General features: G+C 39.7%; 1 protein-coding gene across 3 annotated transcripts; it reads left to right on the top strand.

Annotated features, from left to right (window-relative positions):
• Positions 1 to 327: 327 nt before the first annotated feature.
• NKRF (NFKB repressing factor) lies at positions 328 to 13,418 on the top strand. 3 transcript variants are annotated; one of them, XM_008571228.1, is made up of 3 exons: positions 328 to 469; positions 9,294 to 9,424; positions 10,453 to 13,418. In XM_008571228.1, exons 2-3 carry the CDS (start codon positions 9,310 to 9,312, stop codon positions 12,408 to 12,410), a joined length of 2,073 nt encoding a protein of 690 aa, XP_008569450.1. In that variant the 5' UTR covers positions 328 to 469; positions 9,294 to 9,309; the 3' UTR covers positions 12,411 to 13,418. The 3 variants fall into 3 exon arrangements, with proteins under 3 accessions (XP_008569450.1, XP_008569451.1, XP_008569453.1); XM_008571229.1 differs by having other exon boundaries at positions 342 to 502; XM_008571231.1 differs by having other exon boundaries at positions 342 to 469; positions 11,098 to 13,418.
• Positions 13,419 to 14,971: the final 1,553 nt, after the last annotated feature.

A 14,971-nucleotide genomic window follows, 5' to 3' on the forward strand; every position in this document is an offset into this window, starting at 1 on the left:
GGTCTGCGGATCCGTGGAAGTGCGGAGCGTGGGGCCTGGCTCGGCCTCCCCGGCGCGCGAGTGAGTGCGGCGGAAGCCCTCCTGCTTCTCCTCGAGTTGGAGGAGTGCAGCAGGCGTGCGTCCCGGCGTCGGGACGTGAGCTTGTGCTCCCCGTTTCTTTTGAACGTCGCCCCCACGCACACACGCCGATCCCCTGAGAGTTGGTCTTCGCGCCTCAGCGCGCCCCTCCTCACCCGGCCCCTCCCACTGACCCCCGTTCTCGCTGACTCGCTCGCTCGCGGCCGGCAGTCGGCTTCGTCCCTGGGGTCCCTGCCTGGGGGCGGAGAAGATGGCGCCACGAAAGTGACTGGCAGTGGGCTCTGCGGCGCAGCTTCATCTGTCGGCACCTGCACAGCTATCCCGGGGCTGCCCTCGACCAGCTCCTCGCGCTCTCCGCTGCCTGGACCAACCACGTCTTCCTGGGCTGCAGGTGAGGAAGGTGTGGGGTTCGGGTTGCGGACAGGTGAGAGATCGGTGGTGGAGGTCGGGTTAGGGGCGAGGGTGAGAGATCAGTGATGGAGGTCCTGTTACGGACGGCGGTGGAGGGATCACTGATGGTGGTCGGGATAGGGACAGGGGCAGGATGCGAAGGATGGCTTGGAGGCTGGAGATTTGGAGGTGCTGAAGGACACCAGAGGCTTCACTATTGCCCTGGGGGTTAGGGTGGCCGACAGTGGTGGCAGGGGATGACATAACAGGTAGGACGATGCAGAAATTGCGGGAGCGGCCCGTCCAGGACCAGGGATGGAGATAAAGCAGCGCTTGGAAGAGGATTATTGAGAGGTGGCAGTTGTGGTTGGTGATGGTATTGGGGGTCATGGGAAATGATGAACAGCAGAAACTCGGACCTGCGTAGGGCCTTCCGAGGATGCGGTATCCGCAGAGAATATTCGACAGTCGGGGCTGCGGGGGAAAGGGAGGGGACCCCGAAGTTCTAATCCTAGTATTCTGTCTTCTGTCTTCTTCCGTCCCCATTAAATGAAACACCCCCCTCTACTCGCAGCCCCCCAGCTGGGTCTTACTGTCTTCTGGGGAAGCGGTATGTATCGGGTCCCTGAGCCGCAGCGTCTGCCTTGCTTGTTGATTTGCGCATAATGTGTCTGGATTCAAACAAAGAAATGGATATATCTATTGTTTCTAAAAATGGATTGCTCTCTTTTTACCTTAAGTGGGATAAAAGAAGGACTAACATTTGGCCTCTCGGTGAGGTTTTAGGGGTGTGTGTGTGTGTGTGTGTGTGTGTGTGTGTGTGTGTGTGTGTGTGTGTGTTTTCCCCCTTTCTTAGAACCTGGTGACGTTCTTAACAGGCCTCTTTGAAAGCTCTTTGCATTCAATAGAGACTGCAGTGTGGTTTCAACGCAGTTTTTTTGTGTGTTTGTTTTTTGTTTGGGGGGTTTTTTTTTTGAGCAGGCTACTTGGACCTCCATCCTTCAGAACCCCCAAATCATTCCTTTGATAGACTGGGAAGTTTCTTTTTTGGACATTCTTGCTTCACAGTCAATTTTTTATTAAAAAGGATGAGAAATTCTGGAAAATGATTAGATCAAATTCAGCCAATTCAGTTCCAGGAATGACTGTAACAGATGTAGAAAAATAGGATTGTCTACTCCTACCCTTAATTGTTGAACATGGCATCCACTGTGATACTTTGCTCTTGTCACAGAAATTTGTTTTTTCCCATGTTCTTTAGGTTAGCATAATTTCTATCTCCAGAGATGATTATTTCACAGGGGGAACTGGTTACAACTGGAGAAACCTTAGTAATTAGTCAAGTCAGATAAATCTAGTTGACTTTTGCCTAACAATGTTGTGCTTGAGTTGAAAAGGTACCTTTATCCTATAATTATGTCTCCTATGACAAAAAGCCATGTGGAATGTGAATCCTAAAAAAAATCTTAAATGGGAGAGAATAACCATCTTTTGTGTCTATATATCTTACCTTCCCCCCTAGAATGTAAGCTCCTTTGGGGAAAAGGCTTTTGCTTTCTTGTTCACACCTTTATGCTCAGTGCCTAAAAGGATGCCAGCTGCATAATAAATATAAGGATGCTCAATAAATGTGTGTGGAGTGAATGGATCTATACAGCTTTATAGTGTACAACACATCTTAAATATTTGTGATCTCATTTAATACAACAGCCTTGGGGATTAGGTGGTGTCTCATTTTTACAGCTAAATCAGTGGAGGCTAAGAAGTTAAGTGACTTGTCCAGGGTCCCACAGTTGGGGCTAGGATCCAGGTCTTCTCATGTCCCATCTGATGCTCTTTCAACTGAGACACAGCTGCCATATTTGGGAAGGATGGACCAGGAGGGAAAGCAAGAAATTGACAGAAGCCACATCACTATATTATCATGATTTCTTTCCAAGAATAGCAGCCTTGTACATAACCAGGACATTAAAAACAAAAATTAGACCAATAGTATTTGGTGTTAAAAGCTCAAGCAGGGTGTTTTGTATGTGCACCTATAGTCATCATGTTACGTTGTAGCTAAGTCAACTCAGTCAATACAAGAATTGCCATAACATTATCAATAGCTTAACTGAAAAGTAATGTTTGCATTATATCTGATAACTTAGATAAGGGAGAAAAGGAAGGGCCAATAAAAAATCTTGGAAGCTAGGGACCAAGTGCAGTCTTCCACTTTAGGCAGGCTTTATGCTAGCTCTCGTCTTCAGGCAGGTAAATTCTATATTCCAGTGCTTGTTGATTTTGGCAGAACTCTTGTTTTCTGTTACAGAATTCTCTTCTCTCAAGTGAACTACAGAATACATGGGAAAATAGCCCTTTCTAAACTTAAATTGTTAATTTGTTGTTCAAGGTTCATCACGTGACTTTTAGAATAGGTTTGAACAGTAGCAATGTGGAAACTCTTTGCACTTTTTTTCCTCTGCCAGGGTTCTTTGTGTTCCATATTTACTGGGGGCTGAAATAAAGTCCTAGGTCAAGGATATCTTTGAAAATTCCTTGATAACAGGACCAAGCCAGGAGGAGCTCAGTTGTGCAGGGAGGCAGAGCATACTGTGTTCCTTTTGGTGATAGTGGCGATTCCCAGAGAACAAGTTTGACTATCTTCTTGACTGGTAACTGTGCTTCTCAAACTTAAGTATGCCTCAGCATCACCTGCTAGGCTTGTTAACACAGCTTGCTGGCTCCTACTCCTGGAGTTTCTGATTCAGGAGGTCTGAAGTGAGGCTCCAGAATTTGCATTTCTAACTTTCCCAGGTGGTGCTGCTGCTGCTGATCCAGGGACTACACTCTGAGAACCACTACTTCATAGGATAAACTAAAGCATATTTTTCAGTCTCTTTTAATCATTTTTCCCCTCGTTGTCCAGGCAACCCAGGAAGCTCAAATAACCAAAATTTTTTCTCTTCACTTTGTCTGTTTCATAAAGGTAAACAATCTATCATGAATTTTTTTCTGCAATTTGTAAGATGTGTCTTGTGGTTAATGAAAAATTAGTAGTTGTCTAATCAACTGTATCTACAGAACTTAAATAATTGTTCATATAAGTGCCTAAAGAACTGTGTGATTTTTACTTAAAAATTATAGATAGTATATATATATATATATATATATGTACATATATTTAATAATGCAGAATGTTTGGTTAACTGAAGCGTTCATTTTTCCAATCATCCTGGTCAATAGGATTAGAAGCAGAATCCTGGCCTATTCATCTTTGGTGAGACATTAATTAATAGAGAAAATGTATCTTAAAATGAAGCCAACTTTGCCTCCTTGATTATTTGTCTGTTTTCTTCCCGGCTGATATGAGACGGGTATTTGGAAGGTGGATGCCATCTGGACTCATGTTGTGAAACTAACTTTGGACGAAGTAGGTAGAGTGCATAAGTTACCAGCTCATGAAGTGAGAGTGGGAGCTTTTGAAAGATTTATCAGTAATCTGGTTGTATGTTATTTACTTATGATGTTAGGAGTCTTATGAATAATTTTGATTAAATAACTTTATGCTGGGAATCACTAAACATTGCTTAATTTTCAAACCTCAGCTTTATTTGGACTTAGTAGAGCAGTTTAATATTTTTTTTTAATTTTGTAAGCATCTATTACTGAATATTTATTAAATTTTAGGTGCCATTGTATGTTATAATGGTCTATGTTCTTCTTGTAGGTATGGACCTGTCTTGTGTCCAAGAATGTAAGATTCGTGAAGACCTGTTCTTGCCCATTAGAAATCATCTTTTTATATGCTAGACATGGTGGGACAGTTGAATAGCATCCTAGTTTCCAGAAGCTACTTTTGAGAAACATAAGACCTGTTAGGATTCTTTGGTTTTCTTTTTTAAGCATTTACAATCAAATAGGTAACTTAACAGACTTAAACGTATAATATGCATGCATCTTAAAGTTACTGTATTAGACTTGCCTTAATGATACTTTATATTTTATTCCATAATATAGAATACTATATAGCCACTAAAACTCACCTGGTAATGTGGAGAAAAAGCTTATGAGATAGTAAATTAAGAACAAAAAACCCCACCAGACTGCAGATCAACATAGATGATCTGATAGTGATTTGGTGGGGGAGGGGAGTATAGAAAATATAGAAAAAGGAATAAAAAACAAACCCCAAAATGAAGTTATCAGTGGGTTGGGATTGTAGGTGCTTTTCTTGGTGGATTTTCTTAAATTTTTGGAGTTAAAGGTGTTACTTTTAAATACACTATAAAAAAAATACGCTATGAAAAACTGAGTAATGAAAGCTTTACTGCCTTGGCTTATCTCAAATGTAGCCTCTCTGGATAATTTTAGAAATAGGAATGAAATCCTAGAGGTCTTTTCATTATAGACTCAAGGTTAATATTTTCATTGTTCTTTGAATAGTCAAGTGTTAGGTACTATATGGTCTTCTCCATCATTATTTAAGCTGGTTGAGCTTCTTTGGCATTATGACTTCCTAATAAAGGACAGAGAATCTGACTGTCGGCAACCTACGTAAAGGTTTATTTTCATAGCCTATGGGCAATGTTGAATTTTGTGGCGGATATATAAATGGGGAACAGTAAGTAGGTATAATTACTAATGCTGGGAGAAACCTGAGAGAAAAGTGTGTGTGAGTGGAGTGAGCCCCTAAGTGTATTGTTCATGCACACCATATGACACATGTGCCATTTGCAGTTGTGCATCACACTTGGAATCAGCCTCTAATTAAAGGTCTGGAGAATTTTGACTGGAATTCAAGGTGAGTGGCTTGGAAGTAGTACCAATTTTGGTAGCAAATGTAGGCTTACAGTTTGATTTGTATACTTCATCTCATTTTCATAGCCTATTTTCATCTCATACCTTGGAAATGGGACGCCCAAATCTGAATGGAAGTGATATATAGAATGTGTGATGTTGTAGACTATGCTTTCTGATGTTCAGATAAGAGTAAATAAAAATAAAATTACTCTTGGTATTTAAATAGTGGTGTTATCGGCGGCAGCAGCAGCAGCAGTTTTAAGTAGGAAGTACAGGTTACAACTGAGCCAGTTTCCAGTAATCTGTCAGGGAGGGCCACTGTGTCTTGACTTCTGGTTTTGCAAGGAAAGATGTCTGATAGGTATGGAACCTATTGTGCCCAAAATGGAAAATGTTACCCTCTTCCAAGTTCAGAACCTATTCATGTAAAGGTGTGATGGTTACTCACTTTCAGAACTTTCTTCCTGGATGCTACCAGGAATCTCTTTTTTGGTTATAGGTTGGAAAAGGCTCTGAAGGTAGGAAGGGTGTGCAGGTACTCACGATAACAATAACTTCACTTGAGTCCATGTCTTGGTTTCTCTGCAGTAAAATGATATTCTGTCAAGCAACCAATCTATGTCATAAGGAGCCATTTTTCTTTTTTTTTTTCTGACCAGTAAGGGGGTCACAACCCTCAGCATGGTGTGGTTTCTGCACCACACTCAGCCAGTGAGCGCACCGGCCATCCCTATATACGATCCGAACCCACAGCCTCGGTGCTACCAGCACTGCACTCTCCCGAGTGAGCCACGGGGCCGGCCCAGGAGCCATTTTTCAAATTGTATATTTTAAAGCTTTTGGTTATGGAAAATTTCAAACCACACAAAAGTAGAGAAGAATTTAATGAACCCCCATGTACCCACCACTCACAATTATCAGCAGTCTGTCATGCTACCTTTCTTATTTCTTCTATTCTGCCCCCAGTTTTTTGTAGTGGATAGTCTGGCGTATATTAAAGAAAATCCTGACATCATCATTTCACCTGTGAATACTTCAGTATGTATCTGTATCATAGGAATTTTAAAAAATAGGGTCACAATACCATTATTCATACTCAACACAATTAACAGTTATTTCTTAAAATCATCCAGTGCCTAGTTTGATTTGTGATTCAAACGAGGTCCACACAGTGTATCTGTCTGTGTCCTTTAACCTATAACCATTTCCTCCTCTCCTTTTATTTTTATACTATTTATTTGATGAAGACAATGGGTTGTCACATAGTGTTCCCTCATTCTGGATTTGGCTAGTTATAGCTTTGTGGTGGTGGTTAACATGTTTCTGGGAGTTAGGCACTTGATTAGGTTCAGGTTCAATTATTTGGAGGGTAATTATACTTTATAGATAGTGCTGTATATGTCCCATTGTATCAGGGGGCACATGTTTGGTTGTCCTACTTTTAGTGATATTAAGATGATAAAGTCCCCCATCAACTTTATTTTTTTTATTTTTTATTTTTTTTTATCCTTTTTGTCTTTTTTCGTGACCGGCAACGGATCGCAACCCTCAGTGTCGCGCCCGTACCAGACCGGGACCGGCCATGGGATCGCAACCCTCGGTGTTGCGCCTGCACCTCGCTCAGCCAGTGAGCGGCCGGTCTGTATGTGGGATCCGAACCCTCGGCGGGAGCGCCGCCGCACTTCCCAGGCGGCACACTATAGCAGTGCGCCACCAGGCCGGCCCCAACTTTATTTTTTAATTGAAGTTTTTATTGATATAATTGTAGATTCACATGCAGTTGTAAGAAATAATACAGATACTACCCAGTACTCTTTATCCAGTTTCTCCCAATGGTAATATTTTGCAAAATTATTATATAATATCACTACTAAGATAAAGACATTGTTACAACCCACTGATCTTACTCAGATTCCCTTGGTTTGCCTAGTATGTGTGTGTTTTCACTTTTATACAATTTACTACATGTGTAGGTTTGTGTATCCACCACTAGTCAAGATATTGAACAGTTCTAATACCACAAGGATCCCTCATTTTGTCCTTTTATAACCACATCCATCTCCCTTCCACTCATACATAATGTTGCATGTGTCAATACTTTGTTCCTTTATGCTGCCGAGTAGTGTTCTGTGGTGTGTGTGTACCAGAGTTCAACCAATCACCTGTTGAAGAACATCTGAGCTGATTGCAGTTTGGGGCTGTTAACAAATAAAGCTACTATGGGTATTCATGTACAGGTTTTTGTGTGAACATAAGTTTTCGTTTCTTTGGGATAAATGTCCAAGAGTGCAATTGCTGGGTAGTGTGGTAATTGATGTTTAATTTTATAAGAAACTGCCAAACTGTTTTCCAGACTGACTATACCATTTTACATTCCCACCAGCAATGTCTGAGGGATGCAGTTCCTCCACATCCTTGCCAGCATTTGGTGTTGTCACTATTTTTTATTTTGGCCATTCTGATAGGTGTGTAGTGATATATTGTTGTGGTTTTAAATTGTATTTCTCTGGTGGCTAGTGATGTTGAACATCTTTTCATGTGCTTATTTGCAATCTGTCTATCCTCTTTGGTAAAACATTCTGTTCATGTCTGTTGTTCATTTTTATTTTCATTTTTTTTTTTTTTTTTTTTTTGTTTTGAAGTCTTTATATTAGATATTAGTCTTTTATCAAATGTGTGGTTTGCAAATATTTTCTCCTAGTTTGTAGCTTGTCTTATCATCTTCACAGGGTCTTTCAGGAGCAGAAGCTTAAATTTTTGAAGAGGTCCGTTTTATCACTATTTCCTTTTATGGATCATGCTTTTGGTGTCAAGTCTAAGAACTCTTTACCTTGCCCTATCCTAAAGATTTTCTCCTGTGTTTGTTTGTTTTTTTAAATAAATTTTCCTAGTTCGACATTTAAGTCCGTGATGCAGTTTTAGTTAATTTTTGTATAAGGTGTGAGTTTAGGTTGTGGTTTTTTGTTTGTTTTGGTTTTTGCCTATCACCCACTAGCTCCAGCACCGCTCGTTGAGAGGGCTGTTCTTCCTCCATTGAATTGCTTTACACCTTTGCCAACAATCAGTTGACAATATTTGTGTGGGTCTATTTCTGGGTTCTCCCCCATCAACTTTTCACCTGATAGGTTTAGCAGCCATTGATATCATTTATTGTTTTATTATGGGTTGCAAAATGGTAGTAGCCTATCATTCCTTCATTTATTAGTTGGAATGCTTCTGTAAAAGAGATTTTCCTCGTCAACTCTGGTTGCTCTGAGGTAAAGATTGTATGGGAAAATGCAGGGTAAATGCTTGCTTTCTTCCTTTAATATTTACCTGTTTGCAGATTAATGACTTGATTTTCTCCATCCTCCAATGGTGACCAATAATGAGTTTGTAAGTAGCATTATGAACTCATGGATTTTCAACGTACCTGATGTGTTTCAACCCATTGCAGTTATTGTTCTTATTGATGCTGAAGTTGTCTCACTTTGCCTGTAGGAATCTATTCAAATTGGCTTCTGAGTCCATTTGACATAGCCCCTGTGGTCTTTGATAGCTTCCTTGTTTCTAGGTGCAAGAATTCTCAGGCTCATCTTAGACATTTCCTGCCCTAGACTTGTAGTTGGCCATTTCTTTAAGGACCCTGATTCCTTTACATGAGAAATGATAGAGACCACAGTCTGGATGTCAGCAACCCAGCAGCTCTTCTTAGTACTTCTATTATGTCAATATAATTATTTACATATAATTTACATATATGATAAGGAAAAATCATGAATTTATACTAATAATTTCAATTCAAATTAAAGATAAGGACTTTGCTAAAATTTCTTGATTTTTATATTTGTATTTCTTATGCTGAAAAATCTTGATTCCCTATGAGTAACATAATTACTCATTTGATAGGTGAACATTATGTGACTGATTCTTCAGTTTTATAGCCAAGACACCCTGTTGATAAAGTCCTACAGGAATAATTATAAGACTGGCTCATTTAGAAGCTTTTTTAAAAAAACTACATCCTTACTTGTTTTAACTGTATGTTATATTAACTTAAATAGGTACAGCCCACGCTTGATGGAAAAAATTCTCCAAATGGCTGAAGGTATTGATATTGGGGAGATGCCTTCATACGATCTGTTGCTGTCCAAACCTTCCAAAGGTCAAAAACGCCACCTCTCAACATGTGACGGTGAGTATGCTTGTTTCTGGAAGGTGGGATTTGAAGAAACAACATAGCTTTTTTTTTAATGATAGGAGTACGGTATATGATCTTAAATAACATTGGTAATGTTGGTTCTTACACATAGATAAGAGTTTTAACTTTTAGTTATGTACAATTATTTTTGAGGATGCTAAATAGAACTGAACACTAAGAATACTGAAGTCATATAGTGCTATAATGCTGTTATTGAAGTCTATGCCATAGAACCTCCCTCTAACTAGAACAACCTTATACTGTGATCATTTGAGCATTTAAGTAACTAAATCTCTTGGATGGGTCCAGGATGGACCAGTTTTCTACTGAGCAGTGTTATAGGGAGGAGGCTGTAGTGTCTATTCCAGCCTCAACAGAGAGTTCTTCCATAGCTTTAAGTTTGGTAGCCCCCCATAAATCATTAGCTTCCAACTGAATAGGTTAAGAAGTAAGGTTTTGAAGTTGAAAACTTTTGGAATCTTTTGATAATTTTTTTCTTTGAGTTTTACTTACAACTTTGTAAAATATCATCACAGTCACCCACCTCTGATACAAAAGAGAAAGGCTTTGTAAATGCCTCTAGTCATCATTTCTGTTGCATTAGAGCCATCTGTTCCATTTGCAATCCTTAAGTGAGCATTTTTCAGCACAGATGGTATGACTTTCCAGTACACTTCACCTTCCAGTACAGGTGAAGAGTATACTTCACCTGGGCTTTAGCTCATTCGATGCAGAAGCATCGACCAGTCATATGTGTGGTAGTGACCTGCATACTTGATTCAATGGTATATTTTCTGTCAAGAGTTTTCCCTTACATGTGGAAGGACAGGGAGCTTCCCTCCTTATGCTGGAGTCTTACATTGCCATTTGAGTCGCTTCACCAAATGACCAGAAGTTTTTGTGATGGGAAGTTTCTTGTACCAACAATGCAGCTTGCAAATAATATTGTTGGTACTGTTTTCCTGCTTGGTTTTTTGAAATATTCCCATTTTAATAAATTGTAAATTTCACTCATTCTATAGGTCAAAATCCTCCTAAAAAGCAAGCCGGTTCCAAATTCCATGCGAGACCTCGTTTTGAGCCTGTACATTTTGTAGCTAGTAGTTCAAAAGATGAAAGACAGGAAGATCCTTATGGCCCTCAAACAAAAGAGGTAAATGAACAAACACATTTTGCTGGCATGCCGAGAGACGTCTACCAAGATTATACTCAAGACTCTTTCAGTATACAAGATGGGAATTCTCAGTATTGTGATTCATCAGGATTTATTTTCACAAAAGACCAGCCTGTAACAGCCAACATGTATTTTGACAGTGGGAGCCCTACCCCAAGCAGCACATCACAGCAGGCAAACTCTCAGTCAGCTCCTGAGCCTTCACCATCACAGACATTTCCTGAGTCAGTGGTAGCTGAGAAGCAGTATTTCATTGAAAAATTAACAGCGACTATTTGGAAGAACCTTTCTAATCCAGAGATGACTTCTGGATCTGATAAAATCAATTATACATATATGTTAACTCGTTGTATTCAGGCATGTAAGACAAATCCTGAGTATATTTATGCTCCTTTAAAAGAAATCCCTCCTGCTGACATCCCCAAAAATAAAAAACTTCTAACAGATGGTTATGCTTGTGAAGTTAGATGCCAAAATATCTACTTAACTACAGGTTATGCTGGCAGCAAGAATGGGTCCAGGGATCGAGCTACTGAGCTAGCTGTAAAACTCTTGCAGAAACGTATTGAAGTTAGAGTTGTCCGGCGGAAATTCAAGCACACATTTGGAGAGGACCTTGTGGTGTGTCAGATTGGCATGCCTTCATATGAATTTCCTCCAGCTCTGAAACCACCAGAAAACATGGCGGTGCTGGGTAAAGATGCTTCTGGGCAGCCAATTTTAAATGCTTCTGCCAAACACTGGACCAATTTTATCATTACAGAAAATGCAAATGATGCAATTGGTATACTTAACAATTCTGCCTCATTCAACAAAATGTCAGTTGAGTACAAATATGAGATGATGCCAAATCGCACGTGGCGTTGTCAAGTGTTTTTGCAAGATCACTGCTTGGCTGAAGGTTATGGAACCAAGAAAACAAGTAAACATGCAGCTGCTGATGAGGCTTTGAAAATTCTTCAAAAAACACAACCCACTTACCCATCCGTCAAAAGTTCACAGTGCCATACAGGTTCTTCACCCAGAGGATCTGGAAAGAAGAAAGATATAAAGGATCTTGTAGTTTATGAGAATTCTTCCAATCCTGTGTGCACACTGAATGACACAGCTCAGTTTAACCGAATGACAGTTGAATACGTCTATGAAAGGATGACAGGCCTTCGCTGGAAGTGCAAGGTGATTCTAGAGAGTGAAGTAATTGCAGAAGCAGTTGGGGTAAAGAAAACTGTCAAATACGAAGCTGCTGGGGAAGCTGTGAAAACCCTCAAAAAGACCCAACCGACTGTCATTAACAACTTGAAGAAAGGAGCTATTGAAGATGTGATCTCAAGAAATGAAATTCAGGGCCGCTCAGCAGAGGAGGCTTACAAACAACAAATCAAAGAAGATAACATAGGGAATCAGCTGCTGAGAAAGATGGGGTGGACGGGTGGTGGTTTAGGTAAATCTGGAGAAGGTATACGGGAGCCTATCTCGGTCAAAGAGCAGCATAAGCGGGAAGGGCTTGGTCTTGATGTTGAGAGGGTGAATAAAATTGCCAAGAGAGATATTGAACAGATTATCAGAAACTATGCCCGCTCTGAGAGCCACACAGATTTGACTTTCTCTAGAGAGCTGACTAATGACGAACGGAAGCAAATACACCAGATTGCCCAGAAGTATGGTCTTAAGAGTAAATCTCATGGTGTGGGCCATGATAGGTACCTGGTGGTAGGCAGAAAAAGACGGAAGGAAGACCTACTAGATCAGCTCAAACAGGAAGGCCAAGTGGGGCATTATGAGCTTGTTATGCCTCAAGCAAATTGAGATCTTACTAATTTATTTTGTAAATGCCTAATGAGGCAGATTTGTGAATTAAAGAAATGCTACATGTTCTGGTTGCAGAGTATATTCTTAAAATGTTTCACCTTGTTCATTTCATATAGTGCTTTATTAGATATTGGAACCTGAAGAATTCTGTCCACTTGTATTAGCTTAATCCAGCAGATGATATTGTGCAGTTACTGTTTGTGTCTTTGATATTGCTGTGTCCCTCAGATTTTAGTAGTTTGTACAAGCAAGAATACATATCCAAATGGAATTTCACGTGAAAGAAATTCTCATTTTAAAGGGTATAGCACAGCAATCTGCAACAATATGTAAAGTTGATATTGACTACGATAAAACTACAGTCTTAATTCCAGACTTACTGAAAATGTCAGATCATTTTGTATTATCTATTTTCATCTTTGTGTGAAGCCAGTTATAGAATGTTTAACAGTAAATTGTGCTGTACATGTAAAAGTCCTTATCAACTAAATGATATAAAACTTTCTTAAAATAATTTTAGTGTTCATTTATTTATAACTTCTACCATGTGATTTCCAGAATATTGGAAGTGATTTACTGTATCTTGCAATATGAGTTTTAACAAATTCTAGTCTTCGTGCTGAGAGAGCACTACTTGAGAGAGAGTTGAAGTTTCAAAAACTTTGATTCAGTCTGAAGAAGGGAAGCTTGAACTGTTTGTTCTTGGTGCCTTGCAGAGAGACTCACAGCAACTCTCCATTATAGCTTTCACATTGTTTGGACGTGCAGCATGTCCTAGACAACCACAGCTGTGGTCAAGCTTGGTAAAAGACTGAAGATACATTGGTGCTTTGATGAAAAGGTCAGTTGGCTGGTCCCTCTCTCAAAAAGCTTATTAAGCCCAAAAAAGCCAACTTTGTAACATATTTAAAACTGCTATTTTCGCTTATTTCCGGAATGTAAAAAAAAAATGTATAAAAACTAGTGTATGCTTCCTGAATAAAAAGGAGCCAAAGTTGATCAAAATGGTGGTGTGCTTATTTCTGGGCAGCAGCCTAGTGGTGACACTTTGGGTCTTTGGAGAAGGGAAGTGGTGTTTGAACAAAATATTTCAACACCAGCGCATGTGTGGTTGAACATAATGATTTAGGAACAGATAGGAATCAGTCACCCATCACGTTTTTCTTATGGCCCAACATGCTGGCTTTAACCAAATCTTAGGCTGTGTACTTCTGTGTGATTGTTTTTGTATCTCAGATAAGTCAAGAATAACCTCACCTATATCAGCACAGATGAATATTAATATTGACAGTTAAACACCACCAATGAAATGTTCAGGACAATTAGGTTGTTTAGTGTCTTAAAACATTTAGCACCATGCTTGACGTGTAATTGGCCCACAATAAACAGTAATTTCCTTTCCCCTGTTTTTTTATATTTTACATTAAGAAAGTGTCCATTGTAGTTAAATGAATATTTTAAAAATACTAAGGGGGCCGAGCCCGTGGCGCACTCGGGAGAGTGTGGCGCTGGGAGCGCAGCGGCGCTCCCGCCGCAGGTTCGGATCCTATATAGGAATGGCCGGTGCACTCACTGGCTGAGCGCGGTGCGGGCGACACCACACCAAGGGTTGTGATCCCCTTACCGGTCACGAAAAAGACAAAAAAAAAAAAAAATACTAAGGGATTAGCCTTTACACCTGGATCTCTGTAACTTGTCACCTACAGTGACTGTGTGTGATATTTGCTTTCCACTGTTCCTCTTCCTATTTCCTACAGTGTGTGGCCTTTCCTAATGTTGGTAGGAAGAGAAATGGTGTGCATTTTATTTTGACACTTGATATTTTAACAATGGCAAAGGGAACTAAGCTAAAATCTTTACAGATTTTATAGGATTACTTTTTTTTTTCTTACCTACAAAGTTCATGGTAACCTTGAGAAACTATGGTTCAATTAGTGAGCCAGAAAAACCTGTCTCAATTCTCTAAGAGTGGCAGAGTGGCTTTGGGGATTAAAGGATGTGAAAATTTTACTCATTTCTTTTTATGTTTCTTCTATCCAAAATTATTTTTGGGGGGGGAGGGTAGGGGGAAGGTTGTGCAATGATACATAGAAATCTGGTTTGTTTAGATGAGCCCAACAGAATGGAATATTAATGTAGTTAAAGTTGAAAAGCTCCCAAATAATTGGGCCAAGTATATACAAATTTGGTTCCTGGATTTGAGGGATCAAATTTCCTAACTTCTTAGACCAGCTTTGGTACTGATGCACAATTAGAGCAAAATCACTTAAATCTGCTTGCGAATAAAATAATGTTGAGAAATGGGGTTGGTAAGAATGAGCTGCTGACAACCTTTCTGTTCCATTTTGTCCCCTTTTAGTTGGTTCCTGTATTTTCTCTTTCTTTGAAATAGCAGTCATTTTTAACCCAGCAATTTTGCTATAAAATCTGCAGTTACGTGAGCAGTTCCGAGTTTTATTTGGATTACGTAAATAAGTTATACTGACAAACTAACTCTGCTTTCAATTATATATGTATGTATGAGTATATTGAGTCTCACAGATCGATTTTTTTGGATT

Source organism: Galeopterus variegatus, unplaced genomic scaffold, assembly GCF_000696425.1.
Source record: "Galeopterus variegatus unplaced genomic scaffold, G_variegatus-3.0.2 Scaffold669, whole genome shotgun sequence".
Taxonomy (NCBI): Eukaryota; Metazoa; Chordata; class Mammalia; order Dermoptera; family Cynocephalidae; genus Galeopterus; species Galeopterus variegatus.